At 38.4% G+C, this 17,284-nt stretch overlaps 1 protein-coding gene across 1 annotated transcript; it reads left to right on the top strand.

Annotated features, from left to right (window-relative positions):
* Positions 1-2,560: 2,560 nt before the first annotated feature.
* NAGPA (N-acetylglucosamine-1-phosphodiester alpha-N-acetylglucosaminidase) lies at positions 2,561-16,083 on the top strand. The gene is made up of 9 exons (XM_053457134.1): positions 2,561-2,713; positions 4,532-5,017; positions 6,570-6,709; positions 9,207-9,315; positions 10,033-10,161; positions 10,994-11,196; positions 11,813-11,860; positions 13,103-13,184; positions 15,163-16,083. The coding sequence occupies exons 1-9, from the start codon at positions 2,562-2,564 to the stop codon at positions 15,383-15,385; spliced, it is 1,572 nt and encodes a 523-aa protein (XP_053313109.1). The 5' UTR covers position 2,561; the 3' UTR covers positions 15,386-16,083.
* The last annotated feature ends 1,201 nt before the right edge of the window (positions 16,084-17,284 follow it).

The raw sequence follows: 17,284 nt of genomic DNA, 5'->3' as shown, positions 1-17,284 counted from the left end.
CTATTTTCAGACCTCGGAGGCCTCTTCGCCCTTGGGCTCCAATGGGGCTTCCTCCTCGTCATAAGATGCATCCGCCGCCATATCTGGGCAGAACATGGTCCACCAGCTTTTTTCCTCTGCACCGTGGAAGGCGGACTTTAGTAACCTGATCTTGGAACTCAAATAAACGGTGAAAGCTGAAATCGCCACGCTGCGGACATACCTTGCTGGCCTGGGACAACGTGTTGCAACGCAAGAGCTAGACTCGGCTCTGCAGGCCAAGAAACTTTCTCACGTGGTGAAAATTACCTCACAGCATGTAGGACACCTGGCAGATTATAGACGCCGCATAGAAGACCTCGATAATTGTAGCCGGAGGCACAATGTGAGAGTCAGGGGCGTTTTGGAATCCTCAATGGTGGAACCAGAAGATGTATTTGGTGTACTTACCCGCATCTTCAACGTGTTGCTGAACAGACCTGTAGACACTCTGATCCAGATGGATAGGGCACATAGAGTCCTGAGACCTAGAGGTCCTGCAAAAAACCCAACTTTCCCTTTAAATGGAACGAGGACAAACTAAAATATTTGGGGATATGGCTCACTGGAGATTTGTCTCTTCTATACTCTTACAATTTCCTCCCACTACTCACTACTCTACGGAAGGATTTGCGACAGTGGTCACCACTATATATCAACTGGTTTAGTAGGATCAACATGTTAAAAATGAATGTCATGCCCAGAATTCTTTATTTCTTACAAATCCCAATCAACATCTCGCTAGCCTTCTTCAACTCTCCTAGATCTATGTTTATCCAGTTTGTATGGGCAAACAAGAAAACCAGGACTAAATTTTCTACCCTGATCTTTCCCAAGGTCGAGGGGGGGACAGGACTTGTTGTCTACATGTACCTGTTTATCAATGTTAATTTATGTTAATTAAGTTCTGTGGATATGAGTCAATGTTTTACAACAATAAACTGTTCATTCCTTCTGTACTCAATTCAAGTTAGTTGTGTCTACTTATTGGGTACACATAGCAGGGTTCCAAGGTGTGCATGCTGACTGGCGCTGGAAGTGATTTTGGGGACAACAGGAGGATACATCTGGGAGTTACTACAGCTCTCTTGGTGAACCCGTTACAGAGAGGTTCACAGATTTTCCATAAAACAGTCAGTTTTATCCCCTCCAGTGTCACAGAGAGATGTCCCAGGCCTAGCCCTTAGTATCACACACATACATACATACACTATTAACATACATCTGTTAAGATTGATAGATCTCATTGTGTCCTTAAGATGACCTAACACAGGCTCGGCATGACAGGGTGTTATTTAGAAGTGACATCCAACAGGACCTGTAAATTTTATACTTGAAGTACAATTTGTGTGGGGAAAAAAAATACACTCATCCAGAGGATCACACACAGCCAGACACACACACTAACATGCATGCACGAGCTAACATACCCAGGCATACAGACATTCATACTAACACATGCCCACCCATGTAAGCAGCAGGGCCCCTGCGGAAGTGATCACGGTTGCTGCAGGCTTTTAACCAGGGCCGGCTCTGCCCTGGAGCAGAGTGGGGCAATTGCTGCCCCTTTTTTTTTTTTTTGGAAGTGGAGGAGAGGGGCGCCGAGTGGTTTTCGCTTATCAAGTTTTCAGTACCCACTTGGCGCCCCTCTCTCTCCTATGCAAGCCCTCTAGCTCGGTCTCAGTGCCAGCTTGTAATGCTGAGCGCCGGAATATGACGTCATTTACGGCACACAACAGTGAAGCAGGACTGCTGGACGTTAAGTGAAGTACAAAAGGGGGGAAAATAGAGTAGATAATAGGGAGGGAGAGGGTAGATAATGACAAGGTAGGGAGAGGATAGAGCAGTGGCTTCGGCGGGGGGGTCGTAGGGGTTGGCGGCATTTCAAATTTCGCCCCAGGCGGCATTATGTCTTGGACCAGCCCTGGTTTTACCCGGCATTAAAGACGGCCCTGGCGGTTGTGCGGCCGCTTTGTTTAGATTTAGGGGGGCCTGGGGGGGGCAATTGTCCAGCCCACACCTGGTGAAGCCTCAACCTGTCTTTATGCTGGATGCGCTGTTGCTCCACCACAGCAAGGTCATGTGATGTGACCCCGCTTGGGAACATTAAATATCAAGAAACCCAACACCTGAATACGCTGAGGAACACATGTTTTACCAAACACACCTCCTGTGGTGCAAGTTGCAGGAGTGTGTAGAGGAAAAAGCAAATGTATTCAGATGATTCTGAGGTATCCACCTATGCACCATTATCTAGAATATAGGGTGACACTGTTATCACATGATGGCTGTAGCTCTACCAGCTGTAATCGTTTGTGTTATCTTGAGATTTTCCTTTTCGCCTTGAGGTAGCTGTTCCGCCGACAAAAAACGAACTATCACGCTATATGAAGGGACATATATTCTGACATCCCCACTTTAAAAAGGGCAGGTATTATTTTCGGGACTTCCCCGCCTTAACATTACGAAACACACCCATTACAAACTCCCTGAACATATTCGTTGTAACCAGGAACTATCGCGTCATGTGACTGCGTGAGTAAATGATGGCGGCGCCCGGAACGGAAAAGCTGTTTGTCGCACGCTGTGTTCTTGGCGGTGTCGTGTCGATTCGATCAGGTTCAAGCGCTGCTCAAAAGGGCGATATATTGAGGTGTCTGCTGGTCGTGCTTTGTTGGCTCTGCGTTAGCGCCAGGTAAACGGGACCGTAGACGTGCTACTTAACGATTGACCCGTAACACTAGCTGAATGGCTACTTAACGTCCCTTTTAGAACTGAGGCAGGTGATGAATTCATGAAAGGGTTTATTCTTCCGGTGTACTTTTAATCTATTAACCGTTTAGCCTCTGATGGTTGCATGTTAACAATATCTCCTTGAAATGTACATGAAGTACCCTGGATAATAGTTTGTGTAAGGCTAGCTATTAAGTACTGTTTTCGCATGCCCCAGCATTATGAAGACATAGTCTGAGATTCTGAAGCACTATGTATTGTGTGCCCCACTCAATGTGAAGAGGGAGCCATAGGGGGTCAAAGGAAGTTCCAGACACTTTGTAAAGGCAGACCGCTTTATGCTCACATAGCTTTGCACCCAACACTCTTGTGTATCCACAGAAATCCTGCGTGCTGTGATTGTAAAGTGGAATCTGCTGGTGCTATATGGATAAATTTAATGTGTTGTGGCCGACTCTATCAGGATGATGATAGAAGTTCGGCCAGAACTGCGTGGTTGTCTGCTAAAAGTGCTCAACATATTAAATGTATTCCCTGCTATGTTAGACTTCTTTTGGTTGTCATGATACAAACAAAAACTTTTCAGGTGCTATGGCAACAACATATCATAGCCTGCTTTTGCGTCACATGACAAGTGATCAGAGCAAAACAATCGAAAAAAGGGAATTTCTGGAAATGGTTTTACTATTTAATAGAACTAGGAATGATGTTTCTCAAACTGTATTTGGTTCCAGAAGTGTTAAATATAGCAGAGTAGGTGAAGCCGCACGTTTAGAACACTTCGTTTGGTAGCGGTTTTAATACAATCTACATACAGGGCGCTGGACTCCACTTGATACAGGGTTTCTGTGAATACCTAAGTGTAATATAAGTGTAAGTGTAAGCCTTGTAGTTTGCTTTTACACTGTATGCAATCTGAATGTTCTTATGGAAGCTACGCTATAGACCCCTTTATGCCTCTCCGTTCTTTAGAGGGAGTTTACTTGTTTCCAGCAAGTGTTCATCCTCGTGACTGATGTTGGAAGGACTTGCTGCGCATGGGATATTTCGCTGTCCAATCTGACATACTATTGATTGTGTTTTATTTACTTTTTTGATAAAAAAAAATCTCTCTTACTTAAGAAACGTATAAAGTGTTAACGGAAATAAACAAATAACTGAAAACTAAATAAAAGTCACAGGCATATTGAGCAGAAAAACATATTGCGTATAAATAAGCCATCGTTTTGATCTAAACAGGTCTTTATCAGGGCCAATGCAAAAATTATGCCGGCATGTAAAAATTTAGCTTTGGCACAAATGAAACCTGTTAAGAAATCTGTTATATATATTGGGGGGGGGGCTGAATGTGAGTTGTGCGTAGACTTTCATGTTTGTTCGTATTGCTTTCTGGGTACTTTCAGGTACCTTTTCGAGTAATTATATTTTTAAAGTGCACTAAACAGTAGAGACTGTTATAAATAGTTTAATTTAACACCAACAGTAATGCTAAGATGGACACACTAGGGAAATAGCCTGGAGGTTTGGGATGTTAAAATAGTTACAGTTGGTCCATAATTTGGGATGGTTAAATATATTTTTATCACAACATATTCTATATTAAGCCATTGTAAAACATAAAAAAATAGGATGTATGTTCCCAATATACTGTATAATGAACAATATTTCTGTAACATAATAAAACTCAGTCAAATTGCCTCCTATAATCATTAACAATAATAAACCAACCTGAAATATGCATGCAGTAAACATAAACAATTCTTTTTTTTTTTAATTTTAGGAATTCATTGGTCGATGATTTGCTGTTACCATATCCTCTACTTTCCAAGCACGGACCAAGCCACACTCATCGTGAAGTCAGAGACTGCCAACCAGTTATTCATGGGAATACAACATATGAAGTATGGCCTAGCAGTAACCACACTGTGCTTCCATTGGTTTCAAGCAAAGTATTTGCATCTGTGTTTGCAAATGGTATTGATAAAAAGACAGTACTTGGGCATTTTACTTTTATAAATAATCCGTTGAAGACGGTCTCAGTATTGGAACCTGGTGGAGTTTTGGGTTGCAGTAAAAATACAACAGCAACTGTTGAAGAAACTGTTAAATACGGGAAGTGTGTTGTGGCTCAGAACGGTGGCTTCTTTAACACTACTACAGGGGAATGTTTAGGAAACATTGTGAGCAATGGCAGATTGGTGCAGAATTCTGGAGGAATCCAAAATGCTCAGTTTGGCATTAAAGCTGATGGTACCATGGTTTTTGGGTAAGTGTGTGAAGCATAATGTTTTTCAATTTTCTTGCTAAACAGTAAAAATAACATTATGAAACTGGAAATCATAACTTATAAAACAAAGTGTCTTCTTATGGCATACAAAGGCAACTGATATAATTTGGTCCACCAGTCAGCAACGTCCAACTCTAGAAGTCTCCATCAAACCCTAAACCCAACAAGGAGCATTAAGCATTATTTGTATAATAAGACCCTATAAATATATGAACATAGAGATACAAAGAATACAACTAGGGAAGGAGGAAATGTAAATCTGCAGCCAGAATATCACCACAACAATTGCCGTGGATCCCATATAGAGCACACATGATTAATCTAGAATGTATTTTAGGCCATATTGTCAGTCATGGTTCTTTCTTTATCAGTGGTTCCCAAAAAGCACCTAGCTTGCATCACTTTTACCAAAAAAGTAGAAACCATGGGGCATAACTGCCTCTTTAAAGCTGCTGTTTCACCTACTCGTGATATTTTGAGGTGTCCTAGGTGGAACAGCACATTTAAAGGTGACAGTCATCCATGTTTGTTCAAATGAGATATTAACATAGAATATTCTATGCTTACTTGAAATTTTCTCTTTCTGCTGTCAAGTGGGTTACAAATGCTGCTCATTGACTTATCTTGTTCATGCACATTTTATTCACTAATGAGAACATTGCAGGTAAATGTACGATAACACGTAAAAGCTTCCAAAATTAATCATTTAATGTACATTATCCATAATAGGACTAGAATGGAATTGTTTTACAGTGCATGTTATAAAGACTGTCTGCTAGAGCCCATCTGCGTTCACCCTGCTCAATCGATCACGGCCGTACAAGGAAAAATCCTTTCTCGCATTCTTCTCTCGGCATCAACAGTTCTACATTTGACACGCTATGTATTTCTACAAAATTAAATTGATTTGCCAAAGGGTAACCACTTTAATGTTGGCAAGAAGTTGTGTTAGGTATTACTGTTCCATGTACTGAGACTGATGGCTTAACCACAATAATAGTACTTTAAAAAAAAAAAAAAAAAAATCAAACTGGGTGATATGTTTTATTTTTATTTTTTTCCTTCGAGAGTCAATAACAGAGGCCAAGATAACTCGGATTGCCGGGGGCCCTTTTCTATAAAACTAGTGGTCTTGCCTATGTTCGCATGTCATAGCGGTTACATAAAAAAAGCTATTTTGGTAAAAGCTGGTCAAATTAACAGGAACAATTTAATGTATTTATTATTAGCTGATGTGCCCATCAGATGGGTAGATATATCAACCTGGTGAGATCCAGGTCTGCAATCCATCACTAAATTCATCGCTGTGATGTCTGCTTTAAAGGCACAGAGAGCATTTATTATGTATATGGCAAGTAAATCAATTTTTACCCTTTTGCACAAGAAATACTTTTTTTTCCTTTATTTGTAAAATGAGAATAAACATTTGTCTACTAAGAAGTTGTCAGTTTTTCACTCCAAACTCTGAACTCTGTTTTGGCTTAGCTTACAAATTAACTGGAGTTTCATATGATTCTGCCTATATTTGTAGTTATCTATCAGAAGAGCAAGTGCTGGATGAAGAAAATCCGTTTGTGCAGTTGGTGAGCGGAGTAGTATGGCTGCTGCGAAACGGAGAGGTTTACATTGAGCAGAGCAAAGCTGCAGAATGTGATAAGAGTCAGAATACTGGTAAGTTACATTTTAAAGAAATCTGAAAATTTAAGGGGGAACTAATGCTGTTCTGCTGGTTCTCACAACCTAAGATTATGATAAATATATGACGACAGAACTACGGATACGGAAAGGTGGCACAGAACTGAATGTATTGCGTGTACACCATACTGGGAAAATCGGAAACTAAAGACACCTGTGCAAACCCCCCATGTTTTACTGCCATTCTGCTTTGAGTAACAAAAGCCTACCTATATGCCACATACAGAAAAATGGTAGGTCCCCCCCTTTAAAGGAAAAAGGAAGAGAAGAAGAAAAAAAATATCAGGCTTAGACTTACCAAATGAATATGTGGGGAAGATAATGTGCATCTAAATATGTACAGTGCATACAGTAGTGTCTGCTAGTGCAAATGTGTTATTAGGGCCACAAAGTGGATAATCCAGTACCCAGCAATGCTTCTGCCCCCATGTTCCTGAACCCCTTAAGGACAATAGGGGTTTTTACTCGTAGTATATTGCGGGACAATGGCTCTTTTAACGTTTTTCAGTGTTACTGTTTAGATGTAATTTTCTTCTTTCTCATTTCATGCTCCCACACATATTATATATTGTTTTTTCCAGGACAAACAGGGCTTTCTTTAGATACCATTCATTTTATCATATCATCTAATTTACTATAAAAAAAATGATAAAATATGGGGATTTTTTGATAAAAAATTACTTTTTCTCACTTTTTAAACAGAAAACTTTTACTTATCTGCAAAAACGAATGAAAAAACCTGCTAAATAGATTCTACTATTTGTCCTGAGTTTAGAAATACCCAATGTTTTTATGTTTTTTTGCTTTTTTCTGCACGTTATGGGGCAATAAGTACAGGTAGCGTTCTGCCATTTCAAAACCATTTTTTCCAAATCTGGTAATTCTTCCCCCCATGTGCCATTTCGGGTATCTTTGAAGCCGGATAATGCAATTTACCCCATCAAGTCATATATTTTTAAAAACTAGACACCCCAAGGCATCTGAAATGCTGGTATTTTAACCCTTTCCATGCACTAATTTTACCACCACCCTTAGTGAAACTTTATGGTAGTAATTTTTTTTTTTTGTATTTTTTTCACACATGTTGTACTTCAGGTATAAATCTATCGCTCCTGGTATATGTCCGTGTCAAACAACACCCCAATATGTGTTCAGTAACATCTCCTGAGCTCAGTGATACCCCATGCATGGGTTTGTAGGGTTATTTGGGAAGTAAAATGCCGCCTTTGTGAGGTGTGTATTTTTTGCCATTTAGACATCTGCCCCATGTCCCATATTTGGGACATCTTTGAACCCGGCCAATTCAATTTACCCCATCAAATCATATATTTTTTTAATACTAGACACCCTATGGGCATTTGTAATGCCAATATTTTAACTCTTTCCATGCTGGAATTTTTGTAAAGATAAAGAATTTTAGGACTTGCTTTTTAAAAACTTTTTTTTTTTGTTTTTTGTTTTTTTGGTGACAGTGGGGATTTTTACATGTTACCATATTTTTTTAATTTTTTTTTAAACATTTTTGACCAATTTTTTTTTTTTTTTTTTTTTTTTTTTTTTTTTTTATTACTAATCACTCTCAATAGTGAGCTGGGCTCCATTGACCTTGCATGGTTGGATGCAGTACCTGCATTCAACCTGCAGGAGGAGCTCGAGAGTTCTCAAGAGGGTCTGGATAGACCCTCTGTGAACTAAGATCTATTGTTAATGCCATCCTGTGAATGACGGCAACGTCATTCACAGGATGGCACTTGTGGTTGCTCCTCGGAGCAATCACAAGGCGATCGGGGGTCGGGGGGTTGTGTTGCTACATGCCTCGATACTGAGGCATGTCAGCAACACAGTTTATGCTTAGGAAGCGATTCCGATCGCTTCCTAAGCAGTTTTAGCCTGGCGCCGCCGCGATCTTTGATGATGGCCATTTTTCTTCCGGGGAGGGCTGCCAAGGGCTGCCCTCCCCGGATCCACGGTCAGCCTCACTTGTGAGGCTTCCGTGGATGCTGCAAAGCCGCCGATCGCGGCGAAAACGCCGCGATCGCGGCGATGCAGCTATTTAACGGCAGCCCGTACATGTACGGGCATTGTCGTTAACCCGTTGCACGGCAACCCCGTACATGTACGGGGATTGTCGTTAAGGGGTTAAACAACAAAAAAAGGAATAATGAAGTACTGTGGATCATATGACATGGGTGAGTTTCCTTAATCCTTTGAAACCTTCCATAATATGAAAACATGTGCCAAAAAGTATCATGAATAAAGTAGTGGCGTGCGTGCTTGTGCACATCCCTTCCTGACGGTTCCCAGTACAAAAGACTGTCCTGTAAGACATCCTTCATGAATGGAGCAGACAGTTAGCTACCATGCAACCAAAAGTGAAAAAAGTGTCCAAGGGATTAGACATTGTGCCACAATACCGTCAAAAACATTCCCTCATTTTTAAAGTGTTTTACATCATTTCTCTTATCATTTGCAGGTAGCTTTGATTACTTTGTTGATGTGGTCTCTGCAAGGACAGCAGTGGGACATGATCAGGAAGGTCGACTTATTCTGTTTCATGTAGATGGGCAGACAGATAGTAGAGGGTAAGAGTGTTTTCAATAATTAATTTTTATTATGGTTGGGAATGCATTCTTTTATATTCAGAAATACATTGATTTAGTTTTATATGCTACCTGTTCTCTGCTGAACAACACACAGGGATACTAGGGTGGGAAGGGTGTCCAATAAACAGGTGTGTTTTTATTCAACACACCTGTTTATCAATCAGCCTAGAAACCAGACTACACTTTTTACTTAAAGTATTTGTACATCTTTTTTTTGGGGGGGGGTTGCAATGCTCATCTCTTAGAGATGGGTATGTTGGGTAGTGATTACACAAAACAGTGATTGACAAAATTACCTTCAAACAATTTCCTTGTTGGTGTGGCTCTCAAACAAGCTTGAGTTCTGAATTTTAAAAACTGAAAAGCTTTGAAAAGACCTAATTACGGAGACTTCTGGTTTATTCGCTAGAGAGGGAGCTAACAGGTGTGGCTGCGGGAGAGTTGTATTTGCAAATCACAATGCATTATGAAGGCCCATCCCTAGGAAGTTGCTTAAACCATAGTTCAATTAGTCAGATAAATCTCAAGGAGTCTAGTTTAACTATAATTTTATAGTACCACAGCATGGTTTTGATTGAGATTAAAATCGAGTTTGTAGATAAACTACATATTATTAGTCTCTCTCTCTCTTTTTTTTTTATTTATTTTTTTTGCTTTATTGCATTGTCTAATTTTTTTTATATTTTTTTTTTTAAGACTGACTTTGTGGGAGATGGCCACATTCTTAAAAAAACAAGGAGTCATTAATGCTATAAACTTAGACGGTGGTGGTTCAGCTACACTGGTTATAAATGGAACCCTTTCTAACTACCCATCTGATCATTGGTACGTGTTCTGTAAATGTATTACAAACTGTTAGAACAATCATATGATTTAACATAGGTTTAATTTTTTTATATTCAGAATATTTAGCAGATTTAGTTGTTTGGTTTTTTTTAATTATTATTTTTATTGGTTTTTGTTGCATGTAGGTAGTTTCAACTGTTATGGTTATTTGGCACCATGTCATTTTAAATAACCTTTAGAGTATTCAACAGTAAAATATTTAAAATTGTTCCTCGGTTAAAAATAACTTCCATAATAAGAAGTACAATTAATGCTGTTGGGCCGTTCATACGGTTTCCAATTTGTTGTTAACAATATAATATTGTTTGTGACTTGACACAAGATGCTTTTAGTACCTCATTGCAATTTCATCAGACAGATAATCTGTCCTATTATGTCAACTTTGCTAAAAGTGCTTATGTTTTTCCCAGTGAAAATAGATAAGGCACTAGGTATCCCACAATAATTAATTCACCTGTCTAAACAAATTTGAATTTCATATCGGGTTTAATGAACGCCTGGTTTTGAATGTGGATTCACTATTTTTGTTACAAATCTCCTTATCAAATAAAGTGTTTTGGTTGTGTCACTGCCTAGTAGTTATTTCCTAATTTTAGTAAAGTGGCATACAAAACGTTATGCTATACTTCTTGGTTGTTGAAGACTCTTTCACTGAGATTATCAGTCCAGATGCACATCATAGACAAGAGTTTTTAGTGGGGATGAAATGAGTATGCTTAAGTCAACTGAGAGAAGAAAGGTGCATCTCAAAAACAGTCTGATGAAGGAGTGTATTTTCAGTTGATCAAACTGTCGGCTCTTGTGTTGTTAGTGTGGCTGACCCCATGTGGCGTTGCCCAAGAAGCATCTCTACAATCATATGTGTTCATGAGCCCTACTGCGATCCACCTGACTGTGGAGATCATGGGCAATGTGTATCAGGAGAGTGTCGGTGTTCTGGTGCCTGGACAGGTCCTGCCTGTGACATCCTCAACTGTGGTCCATCCAACTGTGCACATGGGAACTGCACTGAGGGTAAGCGGTGTACATCTGCTACAACATACGTTTTAGCCGTTTTCCTTGCGAGAGTAAAATGCTAAGATGACTACCTATAACACATTTGAGGGTCTGATCCTTGGTTGCCCTTCAATATATAATGGTTGGAACTGGCAATTTCTTAATACAAGCTTATAGTTTGTACGTGTATCTAAGGTCTGTAGAGGGATTATTTGTCATGTTTTAAATAATAGCAATATAGTCGTCTAGTTCTAAAACAATTGATAAACAGGCTTCTGCCATTTGTTTTTTTGTTATGCAGTCATCAGTAAAACCAGTAAACAATAATTGTATAGAATTATAGCAAACTTTCTTTAGATTTAATGAAAACCACAAAAACTGCCATTGTATGTGTCGCATTTTATTTCTTAACATTCAATTTACTTTTTGGTGCTGTTTTATCAATCTGCTATTATAAACATACAAATTACAAATGTTTTTATTCCTGGTCTAGTGAATTGTATATGATTTCACTACTTGTAACGGGTGGAGCAAAAATAGAGCTTTATGACCCATGTTTTTGGTGATCCGGAATGAATAAGGTGAATGTTTTATATTTTTTTGTATAAATGTCGTCTTTAATAATGTTTTTCAGGGGTCTGTATGTGTGATGCTGGCTGGACAGGTGATGACTGCAGTAATGGTAAAACATTTATCCTGTACCACAAATGTTAATTATACCATTGTACTTGATTATGTAATTGTACATGTTGTCATAATACAATTACTCACTTATTGTATATTTTATATATACTTGGTATATTCTAATTTCTTTTAAAGTTTAAGGTGTATTCAATAGCAGATAATACAGATATGTGTATTGTTGTTATTGCTTGATATAGCACCATCATATTCCATAGTGCTTTACAATGGATTATAAATGATAGTTCCATGGTTAAGGTACGTGGCAATGTATTTAGTGTAATTTATTTTTTACCTTTTCTTCTGGGAACCTACCAGTGTGGTTATTTTGTCAGAAGTTTCATATTGACATTTGGTAGATGACACCACTTACAACTTACAAGTCTTTGATATTGGAATCATGAGTCTGTTTGAACATATGGAAATTATTTGCAATTAAGTCTGAGAGTATGAGACTCCTTTTATATGTACCCAAATACCCAATATTAACCCACAAATACATTCTTACCCACAAATACATTCTTTCCCACAGATGGCTTTTAATAGAGCAAATGTTAAAAGGAATATAATTTTAAAACATTCTCACAACACATTTAAAAATTGTTATTTCTGATTTATATCTGTTTCTTTGATGTAATTATATTCATTATATTAACTCCCCATTCCCTTCTACGTTCTGCTGAGTTTCTCTGTGAAATGTTCTGCAGAACTTTTGGCTTGTGCATGTTCTGTGTACCCAGAGGTAAGGTACTGCCTCTGGTAATTATATCAGAACCCAGTAATGCAGTTAACAATTGGTGTTGTAATGAGCCACTCATATATGTGTATATATGTATGTATGTGTGTGTGTGTATGTATATATATTATATATATAATGTGCAAATACTTTTATTGTCCTTGGAGAGTTGCCTATTCTTGCACTGCTACCATTACCAAGTCAGTAGAGCTCTTGCTGTAGATAACGCCTGTCTGAAAGTTGGGCTTTCAAATGCTAACAGAATATTCATTGAAATATTATACTTCAGAATCTAAAAGCCATGCTTTTGGCCAGCTGCTGATTTGGTGTCTTGTGACTTTGTGCTGACGTACGCAACACATTTACATGGCGTTTAGTCAGATTTACATTATTGTAACCAATGTATTAGGGAAACCAGAACAGGTCTTCAAAACACTATGTAGATATTATGTGAATGTAGGATTATCCATCTAATTGTTTTTCTTCTATACATTTCTCTTTTTGTAGTCAGTTACAGTTATGAACCTGTGACATATACAACTCAGAGAGACACCTCAGAGTCTGGTGCCAAGATGATTTTATTTACTGAGTAAGTTAATGTTTTTATTATTTACATATAATCTAAATACCTGTGGACCATGCACAGGTAGTAAGTACTCTATTTTGTGTTAGGCTTTGTTTTATACCTGTTTTTTTTTTTCGTTTTTTTTTTTTCTTCTTCCAAAGTGGTATCTCACTATATATATTGCTTGTGTTAGTTAAAGGTGTGCTATGTCCTATTTATAGGAGTAATATTTTAATTTAATTATAGATTTTGCTTAGTCTTATTTAGTCTCCATTTACAGTGTTTCACATGTTCTTTCACACGCACACTTAATATGTAATGTAAAATAAAAAAAAATAACGGTTACAATTTTCCTTTTTTGGATACTTTTTGTGGTAGTGACCTGTGTCTGGCTTGGCCAGGCTCATCAAAAGAGGAGGATTGTGACTCAAAGCCAAGTCGGCTCAAACTCTTCCTCCACTTTAGTGTTTTGTCCTGCTGCAAACAAGTGTATACCTTTCCTTAAGTGTCCAGTGAGTCTCGCTCAGCTTACAGGATGCTTGATTTACCAGGCTCAAATGCATGTTCAAATAGCTTGACAGATGACATTGCGCAGGTTTATTATGTGAAAATAGGGACAATCCATTGTCTCAATGCTGCCCAACTTGTACACGTGGGGGTATTAACCCCTTCAGTCCCCTGAAGCCGGTACGACCATAAAACGCATATCACAAAACCCTTATGGACGTAATGGTATGTCCTGACCTTCTTCAAGCGGCACAGGAGATCAGGCTGTTGTTTGACAGCCTGGGCTCCCCTCAGTCAGCAGAAGCCAAAATCGCTGGCTCTCTGCTGCAACAGCTGCCAGCGCTCGTGCCGGAAAACTGTTAGTTTAAAATGCCCAAGCGGGTAGCATCACTGCTGATGTCACCCGGAAGGTCATCGGAGAACAGGATATCCCCTGCAGGGTCTGTCTAGATCGCTCCAATGAGGCACAGACACTGTGATCTCTATGCCAGTCTATCTCACACGCTGAAACACGAATAAAAAAAAAAAGGTTTTTTTTTTAACAATTAAAAAAAAAATTACTAAAATAATATAATAAATAACAAAAAACAATAGTGAGCTAAGTGATGTCATTGTGACATCACTGGCATTAATGACATGTTCAACAGGTCCCTAAGAGGACCTCTAACCATACTGCACTGATTTTTTTCAAAATTACAAAACAAAATTATAAAAAGAAAAAGAGAAAACCCTTACATCCCATTGCCCTAACACAACATCTAAAAGGTATAACCCCCCCTGCCCCCGTTCACAACCACCAAACCTGTTAAGCCATAAGTATAAAAAATACCACCCTATAGGGTACTATATGTAAGGGATGGATATGGCCCTCTAAAAAGAAAAAAAAACTAAGGAAGTAGGGTATCTCCGTAATCAGGAGATGCAGCTCAATAATTTTGGCCGGGTTTCTCTGCCGTAACACATAGCCTGTGCAAATTTCTCTAGCAAAAAGACACATTTAACAGTTATTGGTGGCCAAATAGCTGCATGAAGAGTGCAAAAATACCCCTCATACGATAGTCTGGGTTGTCTGCTTTACAGAAGTATATACTTTGTGGGTATTTGGGCTTTATTTGTTTAAAATTAAGGTCGCAATGTCATCATACCTAATGTAAAAGTTCTACGAATAATGTACACCTTATAGTATGTTCCCTATACGTGCTGGGAAAGTATGGAAATTCTATATAAATTAGGCATTTCTGAAATCAGGACACCTGAATTGATACATTTGAAGGGGATTTTCCATCACTTTACTAATTTTATGAGGATTCAGAGGGGGAAATAAATACAACAAAAAAAATTGGGTTCATTTTTGATGAATAATCGCTGAACCAACATACCACTAAAATGGCAAAATTGCTCTGGGATTTGAGGTACCAAAAACCCCTGGGACTGAAGGGGTTAAAAAAATGTTTTCTTTTTTCTTTTACTTAACTCCTCCTACTCCTTCTTGCAGGCAGACATGGGCGACATTAAGCTGTGTTCTTGCTGTTCTGCTGGCAGTTAGTGCTGCATTCAATATCAAGCGGGTGTCTTGGTGCCAACAGCGAAATACAGATTGGAAGTACTCATACCAGCAACTTAAGGGGGATGCGGATGCTGTTGAAATTTGTGAACCATGGAACTTGAATCAGCAAAATAGCTATGTGGAATCCTTGCATTCAGAAGCTCAGAGTTGAAAACTATAGCCAATTTCTTAAATAGGCAAAAAAAACAAGAATTGTTCATCAAACCAGTGCCTCAAAGACTATTGTTTGTACCTTACAATGTGCAATATTTAAGAAATTATTAGCCATCTGGCATGGGCTACTTACTCATGTGGAAGTTCCAATCCTTGAAAATGCGGCCCTGGGCTGGACATCCCCGCTGCAGACCTGCAGAAGTGTAGCATGCAGCCATACCCTAAAGTGCCAGGGCGGCTTGTCTCCTCCAAGTCCAGCCCTGGTGAATGTATATACTGTACATTTTGTCAGTGGTTAAGAGCTATGTGTAAGATTTTAAAGGGCCGATCATGGCCTTGTTTGTTTTTCTCAGGGATATTTGAAACAAGCTTTTCTTCCTAGCCGCTGCTTCCTGCTCAGGCAGCATTACATGGTTTCTGTGAAGGTGAGCATGTGCATACGTGACTTGGGTCCAAACATTTACTTTGCAAAAAACTTCCAGCTGGCTGCATGCCAAAGATCCTCCAACACTCCTGCAAGCAGCCGCACAACCACAGATCTGCTCGGGGACGGGTGCCAAAGACCCACAAAAAATATACACAAGCTTCACACTCCGGTAATAAAGTGGTTTAATGAGGAGTAAAGTGCCAAAAATATACCCGGGATAATAAACGGGAGAAAAAAGTACAAAGCTTAAGCTTTCACGTCTTAGACGGCGATTAGTCATAAGCTAAATTGTATGCGTAACCACTGCAATTTAATAACAAGTATAATAACTGCATCAGTATAATTAATTGCTAAATAGTGAATCCAAATGTGGTGTGTATGTCTAACGTTATGTAAAAATAAGGATAGAATTCATCTCGATATCTTTCACTTCTATTCAAGAAATAAGCAACCAAAGTGCTTTGACAATGAATTGGTTAAATGCAAAATATTTAATAGGGGAAATATCCCGTATATACTTTGTACAAACAATTCATAATGTAAACAATATGACTATTGAGAGTTCGGCAATTTTCATAAATAATTGGTAAAACCATTGTAGATATGAATGTTTGTTTTTAAATGTTACATATCATTTGCACACCATGAATCAATTACAATGTTTCTAAAGGGATCACTTTGGCATTAACCCTCCATTGGTTTCAATGCTTCTTAGGGAATCAAACTACCATTTACCCTCCATTGACTTTAGAGTGGCTTTGCAATGCCAGTGTGTATGTGTGTATATATATATTATATATATCTATATCTCCTCTTAAAAAGTCTGTGGGGTCAATCAACCATTAATTTAGCGGTAAAGTATATTAAAATAGTGTAGACATCAATCACTGCTTGACGCATCGGATGTCGGTCATTTAGTTGGAGATATACGTTTGTAACAAACTGAGGCAGACATGATATGTTGCTTTAAGTATTAGGTATAATTGTCGTGTTAACCCTTTGTGGGCTCAGGTGTATAAATACGAAATAGCATACTATTCCTGTGTAAACTTGGGGAAATGATTTTGAAACCAATGGCTGGTTTGGAACAATATTGATTCCTGTTAGTCAACTGCTGCTAATGGTGTAGGTTTTTTTTTTTTTTTTTTTAAAGGATAGAGCTTTATTGATAACAGAAAAACTAATAAAAGTCCTATTAGCACAATTTTAGTTTTCTATAGTAGATAGTATATTTAAATAGACAAACTTATGAAACCAGTTACTGGAATATTGAATGTTGCAGTGTATAAGTTGAAATGTTTCTACAATTTTATTTAATGTTTGGTCTGTCTTCTGACATAGTTAACATAGATCTTGTTGCAAGAGTGTTAATAATGTTCATGAAGCTTCAAAGATTTTATGAAAATATTAATGTTACAGTCTTAACCGTGAATGTCTTAACCTGTATTTAATTTTTCCTGTGAATTATTC

Source organism: Spea bombifrons, chromosome 2, assembly GCF_027358695.1.
Source record: "Spea bombifrons isolate aSpeBom1 chromosome 2, aSpeBom1.2.pri, whole genome shotgun sequence".
Lineage (NCBI taxonomy): Eukaryota > Metazoa > Chordata > Amphibia > Anura > Pelobatidae > Spea > Spea bombifrons.
The sequence above is the reverse complement of the archived record's forward strand: the minus strand, read 5'-3'. Positions and strand labels throughout refer to the sequence as shown.

Coding starts and splice junctions, on each gene's coding strand:
- NAGPA (XM_053457134.1), top strand. CDS start 2,562: ATGATGGCGGCGCCCGGAACGGAAAAGCTGTTTGTCGCACGCTGTGTT. Junction 5,018..6,569: donor GATGGTACCATGGTTTTTGG/GTAAGTGTGTGA, acceptor CTATATTTGTAG/TTATCTATCAGAAGAGCAAG. Junction 9,316..10,032: donor GGGCAGACAGATAGTAGAGG/GTAAGAGTGTTT, acceptor TTTTTTTTTAAG/ACTGACTTTGTGGGAGATGG.